General features: G+C 37.5%; 2 protein-coding genes across 4 annotated transcripts; both read right to left on the bottom strand.

Annotated features, from left to right (window-relative positions):
- Positions 1 to 1157: 1157 nt before the first annotated feature.
- Positions 1158 to 3562, bottom strand: LOC122773202 (NF-kappa-B inhibitor zeta-like). The gene is made up of 5 exons (XM_044031702.1): positions 3178 to 3562; positions 2479 to 2543; positions 1884 to 2191; positions 1499 to 1604; positions 1158 to 1389 (listed from the first exon to the last, which is right to left on the bottom strand). Exons 1-5 carry the CDS (start codon positions 3242 to 3244, stop codon positions 1180 to 1182), a joined length of 756 nt encoding a protein of 251 aa, XP_043887637.1. The 5' UTR covers positions 3245 to 3562; the 3' UTR covers positions 1158 to 1179.
- A 969-nt stretch (positions 3563 to 4531) lies between these two features.
- On the bottom strand, positions 4532 to 16142 carry gk (glycerol kinase). 3 transcript variants are annotated; one of them, XM_044031694.1, is made up of 21 exons: positions 15930 to 16141; positions 14821 to 14894; positions 14626 to 14732; positions 14041 to 14118; positions 13848 to 13927; positions 13302 to 13439; positions 13107 to 13216; positions 12351 to 12417; positions 12108 to 12125; positions 9784 to 9819; positions 9632 to 9699; positions 9499 to 9541; positions 9345 to 9425; positions 9116 to 9194; positions 8885 to 8981; positions 8724 to 8808; positions 8519 to 8639; positions 7321 to 7464; positions 7121 to 7207; positions 6855 to 6941; positions 4532 to 5987 (listed from the first exon to the last, which is right to left on the bottom strand). In XM_044031694.1, exons 1-21 carry the CDS (start codon positions 16020 to 16022, stop codon positions 5977 to 5979), a joined length of 1704 nt encoding a protein of 567 aa, XP_043887629.1. In that variant the 5' UTR covers positions 16023 to 16141; the 3' UTR covers positions 4532 to 5976. The 3 variants fall into 3 exon arrangements, with proteins under 3 accessions (XP_043887629.1, XP_043887630.1, XP_043887631.1); XM_044031695.1 differs by lacking the exon at positions 12108 to 12125; XM_044031696.1 differs by lacking the exons at positions 4532 to 5987; positions 6855 to 6941; positions 7121 to 7207 and having other exon boundaries at positions 7419 to 7481; positions 15930 to 16142.
- Positions 16143 to 16256: the final 114 nt, after the last annotated feature.

Here is a 16256-nt window from a genome sequence, read left to right on the forward strand (position 1 = left end):
GTATAGTATGTCGTCCAAAATTAGTCAAAAAAGTCATAGTATAGTATGTCGTCAAAAATCTGTCAAAAAAGTCATAGTATAGTATGCCGTCCAAAATGTCATAGTATAGTAGGTCATCTAAATTAACACCTATACTTCTCAAGATTGCAGAAGGCTATTGTTCCAATCTGGGTTTGAACCCAGGTCTTCTATGGTGAAGGCGAAAGTGCTATCCACTACACCAAACTTGTTATCCTGAGTGACTCCAAAACTTCATGCTATAGTATGTGGTCCAAAATCGGTCAAAAAAGTCATAGTATAGCATGTCGTCAAAAATTGGTCAAAAAAGTCATAGTATAGTATGTTGTCAAAAATCAGTCAAAAAAGTCATAGGTTAGTATGTCGTCCAAAAATCGGTCAAAAATGTCATGGTATCATATATCGTCCAAAATCGATCAAAAATGTCATAGGACGACAACTATGATTTTTTTGTCAAATTTTGGATGACATACTAAACTATGGAATGTTTGAGACTTTTTGGATGACATACTAAAACATGAATTTTGTTGACTTTTTGGAGCACATACTAAACTATTACTTTTTGGTGACTTTTTTAACATTACATTACATGTCATTTAGCAGACCCTTTTTTTTCCAAAGGGACTTACAATAAGTGCATTTAAATATTTGGGTACAAACAAGAGCTAGAAGTAAGAGCTTCAAGTAAGTCAAACTATAAAGTGCTAGTGTGATGTATAAGCAAGTGTGTTTTTTTGTTTTGTTTTGGTTTTTGTTTTTTTGTTTTTTTTCTTAGTCGAGTTAGAGTCGAACGAAATGTGTTTTTAGTCGGTGGCAGAAGATGTGGAGATGTGGAAGATGTGACATCTTACTAAACTATGACGTCTTTGTCAAATTTTGAACGACATATTAAACTCTGAATGTTTGGTGACTTCTTTGATGATATACTAAACTATGACTTTGTGGTGACGTTTTGGACGACATACTAACCTATGACACACAGAGCCACTAAAAACAATACTTCACTCCCACTCTGTGGGGTGATTTAAAAATGCCCCTAAAATGGCATAATATGTCAAATAGCCAAATAGTCATATGTTGTAAAAATGCCAAATAATTCCATTAAATTAAGTAGTAAGTAACTGACAGTGTTGAAGAATTGGGATCAATCTTACCAACGAGTCAATATAAATAAATAAAACAAATCATGTATGTATCTAAAGAATCACTGATCTGAGTTTCTACCTGTAGAGTGAAAAAGTGCCCTTTCTCTGCACAGATATGTAAAGGAGAGCGCCCCCATGAGTCACAGGTGTTGATTTGCGCTCCAAAGGTCAGCAGATCGTGGACAATCAAGTGTTGATTGGTGACAGTCGCTATCTGCAGAGCTGTCTGTGAACACAATGTAATAAAGATAGAAGGTAAGTATGTGTTAATAATAGATTTAAACACAACAGACCATGTTCACTGTGTGTGTGTGTGTGTGCGTGTGTGTGTGTACCTGGCCGTTGTGTTCTTTCATGTCCAAAGTGCCACATCTTGCCATTTCTGCAGCAAACACATAAGCCAGAGCTCGTCTGCCTTGAGCCACTGCTATGTGCAGACATCTAGCAGATGAAAAACAATCGACAAAAACACAACATTATATATTTTTCTATCAATATTGTGTTACTTTAAAGGTGCAGTGTGTAAAATTTAGGATGATTTATTGAGGACAGTACCTATTAATCATGTTTGTGTGAACGTATAATTGCTTTAAAATGAAAATCATTTGGTTATTTTTTTATTCAACCTGTATTTATTACTCACTATTGGATTACACTAACTGTAACTCACTGGACCTTTAGGTTTGTCTTGTATTTTTGAAACAACTTGAAAGTACATACGTGTCCCCATCTGGATCTTGCATATTCAGCACCTCAGGTGAAACCTCACCAACTCTCTGTGCCTCTACCTGGATCTGCCAGTGAAATAACGACATGCCGGCCTCAGCTGTTGGAGCCACTTGCTCCTGAAAAGCTGGATATTGCGTGTGTTGTCGTGTGTGGACACTTTGAGGGTAAGCGGGAGGGAAGAGAGAGGGGCTGTCGCCCGGGCTCAAAACACAGGGACTACAATCTCGGCCAAAGGTTTCAGGATTTACACATCTGAGTTGATACTCCATGTCGTTGCCCTCCTGTGACCAATTCCATTTCTGAAATAGAATTTTATGCCAGCATATGAACACAACTTGGCTTATCTTTTGTAACAAACACACCTACTCGTTGGATCTGGTTTGCATCTTCATGTCAAGCGTAAATCTACTTTGTCTGCTGCATCAGTGAACATCTTCCTCATACTCAAAGTTTCTCTTTCCCCACAAACACACAGTAGAAAAACAACTCCCGCATATTTCTTTTACAACAACATGAAGACGGGAGCTGAATATACGAGGAATTATAACGATATAACACTACTTTAAACCCTGTGTTTTGCACTAACCTGGTGCTTCAGCATTAGCAGCTCTTTCACCGTTTTCTTCCTCTTCACAGGAGGTAGGAAGCTTCCTGGTGACCCAACAACTTTAGTTAGTAGTTGATTTGCAAAATCACACATACCAGCAGGTCATTTCACAACTATTATAGCTATTATATTAGTCGCCTTATGGGAGGGGAGGGAGGGAGGGAGGGATATGGTAGTTCTAATATTGTTATCTCCTTGCAAATGTACAAGTGACTTTGTACTCACTGTATGGGGAAGGGGACGAAAGAAGTAACGAGAAAAAAAAAGGGAAGAAGGAAAACTGTGTATATGATGTGCATATGTATATTGTGTGGGTTTTTTCTCAATTAAAAAAATGGATCGCAAGAAACATAAATAAAAAAGATTTGTAGCTTGGTACTGAAGTGTCAAGTAATTATTAATACTTGTTTTGCAAATTTGTACATTGATGTGGTAGAAATATTATCAACAATTTGCAGATAATTTTTGTTTTGTACCTTAGACATGGAAAGGCACATACAATTCTCAAAAAAGCATTTCCAAGTTGGGGAATGGCATGGTATAAACTATCCAGCAATATAAAGAAAACTAAAGTTGTACATGTAGTTACTGTCCGACAAGAGAAATCTCTATTTGTGTGTCAAACCACGTCATTTCTAGCATGTAAAATTAAATATGCAGCATGTATAGAAAACTGACCTTGGTCCAAGTTAGTGGTCCTTTCCATGATCCCATTCAATCCTGGTTCGAACATATCTGGAGTCATTTATTATTAAAACACAGCAGTTTCTCTTCTCACACACACACTCCTGTAACTGAAAACTGACTGTAAACCACACCTGTGCGTTGTCCTCAGCTACCCTCACCTTCCTGCTTTAAACGCCACAAGATCTGATATGAGGAAAGAATAAATACGGCTGGACTTCCTGGTTCAACATTGTTACAAAGGTGAGTCAGATGTACTTAGCTTTCAAATAATGAAACAAAAAAATATGAAATAAAAGAGGTGGATAGAGAAACTAAATCGTTTTAAATGACTGACATGATAAAAAAGAACATTGTGAAAAAATATCTTTCAGAAACGTATAATGACATAATTGCTCCATATCTGCAAAACGGAGGCTGAGATTAGAGCAAATTTGTATAAACTTAAGGGTAATTATTTGTCTGTATGTATGTATGTAAGGTGCGTATCCCAGAATGAGCCTTTTGATGCTAACTGAAGGCTATTTGCAACACATTAGGAGTGAAGAATAATAAATGTTGCTGAATTTCACACTCATTACGTACGTTTAAGAGGAATTCAGTGTCATTGGCACAAACCATTACTGTGTGACAGGGGCCGTGTTGAGTGTTCCCATTCACTGGGATTCCCCATCTGAACAAACATGTTGTTGTTGGCTTTCGTCCAAATTCAGTCCATGTTTTTGTTTTGTTTTCTCTTGACAGCAAGAGGAATTAGTTCTTAGGAAATGTATTAAAAGGCAACCAAACAATCCAGTAGATTTAGAGCAACTGGAGATTCTGAAGCTCTTTATGCTTTTAATTATTCACAGCCGTGCTGTCACATTTACACAGAGGCAGTAAATGAGTGACATGTCAACAGGCAGAAATGTCCACAGAACTCAAATGCAGTCATTGAAAAAAAATCATACACCTAGTTTTCATAGATGAACAAAAATCCAGAAGAATCAAATCAAGACGATAAGACAGTAAAGTTTTCCTGTTAATTTCTCCACCAACATTATAGTTAAAGTAGTGATCTATGGCCATTCTTTAAAAATATTTGCAGTAGTTTAGTGCAAAATAAACTATTATCAGTTATTTTTAGGATATGAAGCGACATGATTGACAAGGTTTTAAAATTGTTGTGTTATTATTGTAATGCAATTATTAATAATGTAGGCCTTTAGAAAAAAAAGAAAGTGTGGAGTGAATGTGGAGAATGTTTCCTTTTGTTTTGAAAGGTGAGAAACACAGAAAAAATGTCAGCCATTTTTTTTTTTATCAAGAGAAGAAAAAACAAAAAACAGGAACATTTAGACAAAGTGAGTATATTTTACAGACATTTATTCTTCCATACAACGTCTCCACAAACCGAACAACAGTTTCCTCAATTTTAAAACACTGCCATGCGTTCCTAATCATAACTTAGCCACCATTTGTTTGTTTTATTTTACATCCGCACAAGTGGAACACTTTATTTCATGAGCTGCTTTCAAGCATAGAGAAATCATTAAACAATTCTTTGAGCTTTTAATCCTCGCAGAACAAACATGGCAGTTGCTAGTCAACAGAATAAACACTGCACTTCTACTTCCTCAAGGCTCATTCTTCAGAATTTGACAGTACATCACAGCGAACTAGTTAATGGTATGGTGTCGTTTTAATGGTCTATTCAAATAAACACCTCAGAAAATCATCAAGGGTCATGTTTAAGGTTTGCATTTAAGATGTTTTTCCTTTTTTTTTATGAGCTTGATGGATATTTAATTTAACCGTGTTGCAGCAAAAAAATTAAAAAGGCTGTCATTTTTGTTTTTAAATTATAATCGTTGTAATATTTAAGCTTCCTGGTTTGTAAACGCTCAAGACGTTTTGTCTCCAAAATAAATTAATCATTAACGTAAGGAAGGGTTTCTTTTTTGGACTTCACACATAGTGTAAACACTTCTCATTGTCCTTCATACGGTCCATTCCATGATACATACTGTAAATTTATAATTTACTTTATATGAACATTAAATAATATTAAAAGAACAAAACTTTGTTTCCCTTCTTTCTTTTTTTTTACACTTTGTGCATTAATCCCAAAGTCTCCCACAAAATAATACAACATTTCTCACAAGACAGAACAAAAATCCCTCTGTAGCTCATGAAGCTTTAAAGCATCGCAAGAAGAATCTCCTATGAGTAGACAATTAAAGCTGTAGTGCGTAAGTTTTAAATATAAACAAATACATGCATGCTACGTTACATAATACAAAATAAGCGCCACATAAATCTCTATATTTCTTAGTGTTGCCGTGGGTAAATGTCATGATTGACATGGTGTAACCTGGTTGGTGTGTGACTGTAAAACTGAAGTGGATTACACTGCTAAAAGCTGGACATTCAGCAGTTTGACAGGATTTTCCTTAAAAGGCGAGAGAAGTTACGCACTAGAGCTTTAATGCACCTGTGGAAAGACACAAGAATCTAATCGGTGGGTTTTTTGCTTAAATAACTCAGGCTACATATACCAGTCAACGTTTAAAAAAAGAAAATAGAAAATACTGCATGCACACTCCTGCAAAAAGTCGCATAATATGTAATGTTGCCAAAAAAACATAAATGAGAAAAATAAAGAAAAGTTTCAGTGGTGACAAATGTGTCCGGGTGTTGTCGGCGGCAGTAAGATTCCGCGAGAGCGTCAATCGTCTGGAATGCCTGATGGAAGTAACGGCGCAGTTTGTTTCCACTTTTCCTCGTTGCTTTAACGTCTCCACAAAACCGACCCTAGTTGGAACCTAACAAACGAATATGGTAAGTGTTATGTAAGGAACATGGTTATGGTGCATTCCAGTTACATCACAAGTTCGGAACTGGGAGTGACATCACATCTGAGTTGACTGCATTCCAGTTCAATATCCACGTCAATGGATAAAAAACTGACAAAAGTGCGATTAAGACTAAAAGTAGCCGAGTGTTTTCACTAATGACATTAATAGCAGCCATCTTGGAATCTTATGTCAGGGATTGTGAGGTTGCTCCTACTCTCCGAGCTCCGATTTGAGAGGCGTTCCAGTTGAAACTAGCGACTCGGAACTCGTCCGACTACAACTGGAACGCACCATCACATTTGACCACAGTCACATCTTTATACTAGTTTTAAATAATTTGATATCGATAAACATCATGATATAAATCAAATCAATATTTCAATAAGGCTGTGTGATTTGGCTTATGAATAATATATGGATATTTTTAGGCTGTATCTCAATATACTAGACGTAATATCGAGATATAAAGCTGCACACAGGTTGTTTTTCTGGGCTCTACTCTTTTTATTTTTATTTTAAATTGTCGATTCCATGTATTTTAAAGGGTTAAATCAATAAATATAATATTTTGTGTATTACACAAGTGTATTCAAAATATTAAATATGATAATTGTTAATACAACGGCCTTTAAAACCAGAAAATATCAAAGATATTTTGTTATGATATGACGATATTCAAAATCCAAGACTATATCTTGTCACAATATAGACATAATATCCATATACTGTATATATATATATTGTACAGCCCTAACACAGACACCATGGTGTCACAAACGAAATGGAAAATTAAAGTAACAATATGTGACACAAAGGACGTGGACACACACTGACCTGCGATGTATTTGGCACCAATCAACATGAACATGCTGCCAATGATGTAAAAGCCCAGCGGGACACTGCTGAAGATGCTCGTTTCACCTTTGGGTCGTTAAAGATGCGACAAAAGAGAGAGAGAGAAAAACGTCAAAATGTCACAACCACAAAATAAAAAATGGCTGACTTCCTGTTGGGTTAAAGATATGGCTCCAAGAGACCTTTTGGCTCTAGCAGTCTGAACAAGGCCTCAGCAAAAATAAGCATATACAATTGTTTCCTACCGTTTCCATTAGAAACAGGCTCCGTCGTCTCCCAGTTCATGGATTTCTGCACCGCCTTCTTCCACCGTGCGTACCTCAGCTCACTCTCTGCAGAACCGCAAACGGAACCATTTTTGTTTAAATTGTTTACCTTTTTCGGGAACATCCATCACCCCAACCCCGCCCCCCCCCCATCTTTCCTGCCCTCTACCTCGCCGTACCTTCGGGGTTGATCTGAGGCTCGAACTTCTCTGACGTGACTTCACTCAGGTCATCTGGGCTCAGGCTCCACACACTGACGCCCTCCGCTGCTCCGGCCGCCATCGCCGCGCCGAGCGCCGTGGTCTCTGGCATGGACGGCTTCACTGCAAGACCGCAAGATCTGGTAATATTTAGCTTTTAAAACATTCATGCAACTATAATATGAATATTAAAAAACTACAAACTACAAAGACTTACTACAGTCAGGGATAAATGTTATTCTTATAAATGCCAGGAGAAGGCAGCAACAGGACTGCACCACTCTACTGTCTTTTGTTGACATTTAAAAACACATGATATCATGTGATAACGTCACAAGATAAATGTGAGCAGGGTTTTGTGATCTGCTGACAGCAGAAAACCAGTTTTACCACCTGATTTGTTTACTGTATTAAAATGGAGGCCTTCTCTGGTTTCAACTGAAACATAACACTTGGTAATTTGACCCAAACAATTTGGTTAACATCATGTATAAAGATTTATACATAGCTATAAGAAGTATAGTTTGTTGCATCTATGAAATTTAAGAACAAAAAACATTGATGTTTTGGCTAATGACAAATAACTGGCACATATAGGCCTTCTTTGAAATAAAACACATAACTATAGAGACAAATTTGAATCCTTCCACTGATTGTTGAATAACAATGAATGAATAACATTTAAAGTAACCCAACATAGAAAGAAATAAAACAGTATTTGGATTTTATGTAGTTTAAGTTTGAGAAACCCTAGGAAAACAGTTGAGTGTGATTTGAACGAGGAGTCAAGGAAGTTATAGTTGTCGTATACGGTAGTGTACAAATGTGATTGCGCATTTGCTATGTGCTTTACGGTAGTCCTAGTCTTTTAGATTCAAAGGAAGAAAGGAGAGATTCAAAGGAAAAGACACAAGGAAAAATTAGACAAGGAAGCAGGTTTTCTGTATCTATACATTTGTATATTATACAGTATATCTTTACAAAGTATTTAAACTTTGCAAGGGCCACTAATTATTTGCATAAATTGATAATCCCTTTGTAATTTCATTGATTAAACCTTTTTTTTCCCCAACTTTCTACTCAAGAAACTAAGATTTCCAGCTTCACACGTGACTGGCATTGACACTGAAAACACATTGATCCCACGCAACACTAAGAAATGAGTATAAAACCTCACCGACGGGGATGCAGAGGATGTCGGCCTGCAGCTGCATCAGCAGCCTGTTGGACGTCATCCCTCCGTCCACCTGGAGCTGACTTAAAGGAATGCCGCTGTCCTGATTCATGGCGTCCAGTATCTGCATCCAAATACACAGCACCAGTTATAATATGCATACTGTAGCTGACATTCATTAAAAACAGGAGAAATCCACAGGCCTTACCTCACGTGTCTGAAAACAGACGGCTTCCAGTGCGGCAAACGCGACATGACTCTTATTCGTAAACTGAGTTAAACCGCATATGATCCTGTGGCACACGAAGATTAAGAATTAGATCTATTTTTAGCTACTTATCCAAACCACAGAGTAGCTCCTGGTCTTACCCTCGTGCACTGGGCTCCCAGTATGGAGCATAAAGGCCAGAAAATGCTGGAACAAAGTAGCAGCCATAGGAAGTACCGACTGATGCAGCCAACTTTTCTGCAGAGGGACAGAAAAAGAGGAACATATCATAATTCTTACACAATAGCTACCCATACATGTTTATTTAGCTAATATCAAACTTAAATGGCAAAATCCTGTCATTTTTCCAAACAAAGACAAACTGGACGCACCAAGCTCTTCGGAAGATCCGATGATTCCGAGATTGTCCTGCAGCCAACGAACCACAGCTCCAGCAATGGCCACAGAACCCTAACAGGACGTAGCATAGAATAAAAATCATCTGAATTGAAAGATCCTCACACCCTCTAGTGGTTGTCAGCTGCTATGACACTGATGGGTAAAACAAATGTGAACAATACTGACTTTTGTGTCAGAAACAGTTGATCTTTAATACTGTACCTCTAGAGCATAGACCGCGGGTTTGTCTCGACCGAGTTTGTACGCCACAGTGGTCAGGAGGCCGTGGTCAGACATTACAGGCTGCGAAATGAGAGAAATGCCACAGTTAGGATGTCAACAATTGTGTTCAAAATTAAAATCTTCAGTCAAGTACCTTTGCTCCGGTGTTTAGCAGGAGGAAGCAGCCAGTACCGTACCTGAAAAACACAAGAGAGTCAAGGTTTCACTGGAGAAAAAGAAAAGAAGAAGAGAGAGATCTCATAAATTTACACCACGACTGCTCTTACGTGTTTTTGGCTTGACCGTCCTGAAAACACATCTGTCCGACGAGCGCTGCCGACTGATCCCCGAGACACTGTTATTACACAAAACACATCTTATAAACACTTGCAATAAAATTTAAAGGCAAAACATATTTACATATAAAAATGTAACTTACTCCTGAAATGGGAATACCTGACAGAGCTCCGGATTTCTGTTAAAACAAAGGACTTGTTTTATAAGTGAAGTCACATCAAAATCACAATTTTAAACTGCATGTTAGTGTGAGAAATTGAAAAACCACTAAAAAAAATTCAAAATAAATAGATAAAATAGAATTTCTGTCGGGATTTGCGTGAATGAGAAATTATATAATGGACTATATTCAAGTTAGGGTTGAACAAATTTGGGTAACATATCAACTTTTGATATTTTTTTGAACATACAGTATATTACAATTGCAATATAATGTTTTAAAGTCAAGCTTTACCACATGAGATACCATCAAAAAATGACCTACTATATTCGGACTAAAAGATATGAATTAGGACTGCAACTAATGATTCTTTTTTATAATCCGTCAAATATTTTCTTGATATATAAATTTGTTGTTTCAAAAAATATTGATTGGTCTTGTTTTGTCCATATACCAACATTATTCACTTTTGTTTTGGGTTTTTTTTAAACATCAAATAAATCATAATATATTCACATTTGAAAAATAAGAGAGCTACTTTTAATTATCAAAATAAATACTCAAACTGATTAAACAATTATCAAAATAGCTGCCGATTCATTCAGCAATGGATTAAAAATCCATTAACTGTTGCACATCTAATGTGAATTCTTCCTAAATTGGTATTTCAATGGCATTTGTTCAGCCCCAATTCCAGTGACCATATTTGTTGATCAAACAACAATAATTTCAAAAATGATGTGGCGATCCATTACATTACATTACATTACATGTCATTTAGCAGACGCTTTTATCCAAAGCGACTTACGATCCATATTTGACACTAATAAGAAAACAGTACAATTTTATATTCTACTATTCACAGCGAGGGGCAAAAAACAGAGTGCAAGAGTGAACCTGTACACCTTAAAATGTCTTCACTCTTATGTGGGTGTGATTTGGTGATAATTATTTTCAAAGGCGGAGAATAGAAGTCATATCTGTGCCAAGAGTGAAGAGATTTAGTGATGACAGAGACGCTGCAGAAGAGGAGGGAACCTGCGGAGCAGCATGCCATAACAGAAGCAATGGGCCATCCAGTACATTTCCAATACAGTGTTTACTGTAGGATTGGGGGAAGGAAAATCGCTTCAGTGAAACATCGCGCCGATATATCGATTTTGAGACACTAAGTACACATTGAACTTTTTGTGGATTAGTATAACACAAAAAACAAAAAACAAAAACTTAAATATCGTGATAATATCGTAATGTGGTATCTCTGGTATTCCCAACCCTAATTCACCGTACTGTTATGTTTTTCCTCATGAGTATCTGTTTCATATGAAATGAAAAACAGGAGGCACCGAAATGTTGTTTTCTGACCTTTGAAACACCTTTGAAAATGGCAGAAAGTTAGTTAGTTAGTTAGTTAATGAGTAAGATAGTTCAGGTTCTTTGAAATTTGGCTGTATGAGGTTTTTGACAGCATTCGCGTACTTGCACTCACTAAAAACATGGCTGCCAACAGGAACAGAAGGACAGATTTCAGCAATTTAACAAAGATAGATGCACTTAATCAAATCTACACCCACGTAAGACTATAATATCTTAATATATTTGCCATTTCTAGCCTTTTCTGACTGCAAACTGAAGTTCGTAAACCGCTCATGCTACTGCACCAAAGTCCATACAAAAAAAAAGAAATCAGCATATTTACATCAGATCACACAGAGGTCGTTGACCCACTGCTGCCTCCATCAGTAAGTGTAAATGTGTTATTTACGGCCACTTCAGCTTTTTAGCCAGCTAGAAATGATGACTTTCTCTATAGACTTTGGTGCCGGAGATAAAGTGGCGTACAAACTTCAGTTTCCAGTCAAAAAAAAGGGTGTCAAACAATAAGATATTATGGACGTATGCAGGCGTAAAACGTGTTTTTCCTTCCAGCCCTGCTGGCAGCCATGTTTACAGTGAGATCAAGTGTCCATGCGGTTGTTTATTGATAATATGTCAAAACCTCAGACAACCACCCTTAACACTCGCTTTACCATCACTGTGTCTCCAAAAACCCTCACTATTTGATTAAAAAAAAAAGCCTTAACACCATCAAAAAACCCTTAGTTTATATACTGTATGTTTAAGTCAGCTTTTCATTTGAATTTCATCTATGTGGCTGGAGTGCATTAAAACATTCCAGCTGCCTAAATATTCACATGAAGCTTGGAAAATGCACTGAGTGATGGTGTGTTTACTGGTCACAGAGCAAAAGGATGGTTTTAACGTTGCATGATGAGGTGACATACTGATGGACGAGTGTTACTTACCCGGCTAGAACATATTTTCTACCAGTGAGAGAGGAGAGACAATGGCACACACAAAGAAAAGATGCCTAAAAGAGTTTCTCAGTCAACCTTAATGCACTTAAAATCAGTCTGACTTCATACTTGAATGAGACTCACACAAGACATAGCAGTGACATCATATTAAAAGTTAATATAAACTTTTAAAATTAAAATTATTAAGAAAAACTCGACATGCAAGATGAGGACAGATCCATGTGTACTCACCATGAGGCCGTATATTTCTGAAGAACTCCTGACTCTGGGCAAAATCTCCATGGGAATACCAAAATAGCTGACAGGGCAGACAAAGAGTGCATTTTATATTAAAAAAACTAAGATGGAGGACTGATTATGGCGGTGGTTCGGTAAAGTTTGAGATTTTACTTGATACAGGACCTAAAACAAAATATTTTTTTATAGTGCATGTACAACACACATGTCAACAATGTTAAAAAAAAAACTTACAAGGCAAAGGTGATGTTTAAATTAGAATACAACTCAATATGAAACACCTTTAACAAATAAAGTTAAGCACAAAATTAATAAAACCCAACTGAATTAGGAACATTAAATTATAGGTATGTTAACTATTTCTATTGGAACAAACTTCACTTAAGCAAACTTAAGGAGCCCTTTTAAAGCTCCAGTGTGTAACTAGAGTCACCAAAACACTACTAGTGTCTCAGGTTTTGGGACTCATTTATCAAGTTTCAAGAGAGACTGGAAAGCTGTACGAACTCTTTTGCCAACATGGGATTCCAAGACGGCTGCAACTCCTAAAAACAGCACTACTTTTTCTAATAAATAGCATTTCTGTTGTATTTGTTTCACAGTAAATCAGTCTGATAATACTACCGTTAAATTTTTAACCATAGACCTGTTGCTACACTGTATGTGTGAACAAAAATGACATGTAAAGCTTATAAAAGGTGTACATTTTACTGGTTTGAATTACAGACTTAGGTAAGACAGAAGTCATACTCGCAAAGTTCTGGGTCCCAGTCCATAGTGTGTATGTTAAACAACATGGTTCTGCTAGCATTGGTCACATCCGTGCAGTGGACTCCTCCAGACTTCCCACCTGTCAGACACTGTTGGACAGAAAAAAAGATGTTAAAACACAACATACCACTGGCACCTCTCTGTTCCACTGTCGAGGCTGTGGTCTTTACTCACCCAGATGAGCCAGGAGTCGATGGTGCCGAACATGGCGCGGTGAGACACGATGGCTTCGTGGACCTTGTCCACGTTGTCCATCAGCCAGCGGAGTTTCACTGCGCTGAAGTAAGTGCTGATGGGGAGCCCGGTTTTATGCTGCAAAAGGACAATAAAGTATTATATGCAATAAACGCAAATTGTCCTTCATGCTTTTTGACCAAGAATTTACCATAGAAGTAGATTAAAATAGTATATAATTACACAATATGTTGGCTCGGGCTGAATTATTTGGATAAAATTTCAAATTGTGACATATACTACAATTTAAGGGGCGGCATTACGTTTTCCGTCAAGAGTCAGTTAATTATTTAATAGTGATCTAGATTTAAAACAAGACGGAACATAACCACCTAATATGAATTAATATATTCTAAGGCAAGGATGAGAACGTAAAGATAGTGGGGGGTTTTATACACACACACATACATATACATAGCAGTTTGGTCAAATCACAAATTTCATCGTTTCCCCTATATCGCGCAGCCCTCAGAAACTCAATCTCACCTTCAAATGGTTCTTATTCCTTCCAGGCGTTTTGTTGATGAGGCGCTCGACTGTTGATTGAGTCCGCAGGTCCAGCCACACTGAACAAAAAAGAAAATGCAGTTATAATCACACTGACCACAACCATGTCAAATCCCAAACACCAATGATTAAATCATGTCAGATTTGTACAAAAAACAACACAAAACCTCACCAATTGCATTGTAGAGGGGCTCCCCGGTCTCTTTGTCCCAAACAAGTGTGGTCTCTCTTTGGTTGGTCACTCCGATAGCTGGACAAAAATAAGCAATAATTTAATTTCCTAAGATGTTAGATCAGGGGTGTCAAACTCAATTACAGAGGAGCCGAAATTAGGGCCTCAGAAGGGCTAAATATCAACACTGGACTACTGTTTCAAAGTTATATACATAGACGTTGGAGTACTCACTGGAGGAGCAGGAAAATACACAACATACAGTATTATCTTGAGTTAAACACCTGTGTTGCAGAGATTTTCTGATATGAGAAGAACTGAGACAGGTCTGATACATATAGTTAGTAAGCCTTGAGATAGTGTATCAGGTCCAGGTGCCTGGGTATCTAGGGAGGAACCTTGAAAGGCACCTACTTTGTGTCTTATTGTAAGTTATGGCTGTTTATATTGAACATCAGGTCTGGTTATAAGAATGTTCTCTCTCACAACCTGTGTTTTAGATCATAAACACCAGTCTGTGACTAAAATGAGTAATGTGTAATTGGCGTAAATAAATAAATAAATAAATAAAAAACCTGTGCAAACCTTTGATGTTTGAGATGTCTATGTTGAGCTGGGTTAGTTTCTCACACGTACGCTCCATGCACTCGTACACCGACTGCAGGATTTCTTTGGGGTCTTCCTCCACCCATCTGAAAATCACACACAGCAAATAAGGTCTTGACATAATCTCACTTATACCAAATGCTGTGTTCAGATCTTTTTTTTTTTTCCACATACCCTTCTTTGGGGAAGCTCTGTTTGATTTCCACCTGGTGATGACTGAGGAGCTCTGCTGTTTTTGAGTTAAACACCTTCACAGGGAGAAAACAACAACACACAAAAAAACATCAAGTCATCATTCATCCTTTGAACACACTCACTCTCACCCAACATCTCACATTTGTTGCTTCAACATGATGCTTGAGAGATTTCTATGTTATGTTAAAACCTGATTTTCTGAATTCTGCCCATCAAATACTACATGTCACATGAGTTAAAACTCATCATATCTATTATATTGAATATCTTTGTGAAATACTCATTAGTTTCCATTAACTATAATAACCTTGGTCCAAAACCACATTCAAGTTATCATAAAAAAAACTAAAAATTAGACATGAAAATAAAGCAACTAGTAAAATAAATGTTTATTAGTTTATGTGTTTCTGATCCACCATATATTTAAATGTATATCATATTTTCCCGTTTTATTTGTGCACCCTTGATTAGGTGTACCCAATAAAGTGGCCAGTGAGTGTGTAATATTGGAATATTATGGTGGCCCTGAAGTGCCAATCACCAACACAAATAAGAAAACAACATTAACTGAAACACAACAGTTAATGTTGTTGTGTTTTGCACATAATATGGCTAGTAGTGCATTCAGGTTTAGAAAATAAATCGTAATACCGCCCTCTCGCGGTGTGGTAATGTGATTGCTACTTTTGACAGCAGAGTGTACAGTAAAAAGACATTGCAATCCAGTCTATTACTTCGGGTGTGAATGTACAGTAGGGGTTTGAGGACAGTTTCTTTCGACGACTGACAATGACGTCACAAGTAAGGGACAATGTTTATGTCATTGAAACATGCGAAGCATTTCACATTTGTTTTATTGACACGTGTTACTTTCTTCGTCGCATTTAATCCGCCAAGACCCACTTGAAATTGAAGTTATTTGACACAGTGCTGTATTGCATGTCCACGAAATGAAGCCCAGCACAACCAGTTCATTACTTCAACATTCAGTCATGTTGGCAGCACATGAGTGCAAACCTATTTATGTTTCGTTGGCTAATAAAAGTAGCTGTGTTTTATTCGTCATATGCATTTTGTGTCTGACTTACCAGAAAACGCGTGGAGCTCGTTCCCTGGTCAATGGCAGCCACCAGCGGTCCCAGCTTTACCCGGTGTGAGAGAGCAGCCATGGTGCCGTTCATGTGCAGTCAGAGCCGCAGCTTCAGCCAGCACCGGGCTGCAGAGAAAACCGAGAACCGGCAGCTCAAACCGTCGGACTCAACCTCAGTCAATGGGGTCAGTGTCAATTGCGTTCTTCTTCTCTTGTTCCGGTGGACTGATAACAGCATAGAGCGTTGCTGCCATCAAGTGGTGTTATCATGTAATTGCTTTTTTTGACCGAGTTGGGAATGCTGAATCCTCATGCTTTCTGTAGT

The sequence above is a fragment of the Solea senegalensis genome, linkage group LG8 (assembly GCF_019176455.1).
Source record: "Solea senegalensis isolate Sse05_10M linkage group LG8, IFAPA_SoseM_1, whole genome shotgun sequence".
Lineage (NCBI taxonomy): Eukaryota > Metazoa > Chordata > Actinopteri > Pleuronectiformes > Soleidae > Solea > Solea senegalensis.

What these genes read in the sequence shown, in the direction of transcription:
- LOC122773202 (XM_044031702.1), bottom strand. Translation starts at nt 3,244, where the DNA reads ATGACTCCAGATATGTTCGAACCAGGATTGAATGGGATCATGGAAAGG. An exon ending in TGCTAATGCTGAAGCACCAG is followed by an intron (nt 2,192 to 2,478) that starts GTTAGTGCAAAA and finishes ATTCTATTTCAG; the next exon opens with AAATGGAATTGGTCACAGGA. An exon ending in TGAAAGAACACAACGGCCAG is followed by an intron (nt 1,390 to 1,498) that starts GTACACACACAC and finishes TTGTGTTCACAG; the next exon opens with ACAGCTCTGCAGATAGCGAC.
- gk (XM_044031694.1), bottom strand. Translation starts at nt 16,022, where the DNA reads ATGAACGGCACCATGGCTGCTCTCTCACACCGGGTAAAGCTGGGACCG. An exon ending in TCGACTCCTGGCTCATCTGG is followed by an intron (nt 13,217 to 13,301) that starts GTGAGTAAAGAC and finishes TCTGTCCAACAG; the next exon opens with TGTCTGACAGGTGGGAAGTC. An exon ending in CCGCGGTCTATGCTCTAGAG is followed by an intron (nt 9,195 to 9,344) that starts GTACAGTATTAA and finishes ACGTCCTGTTAG; the next exon opens with GGTTCTGTGGCCATTGCTGG.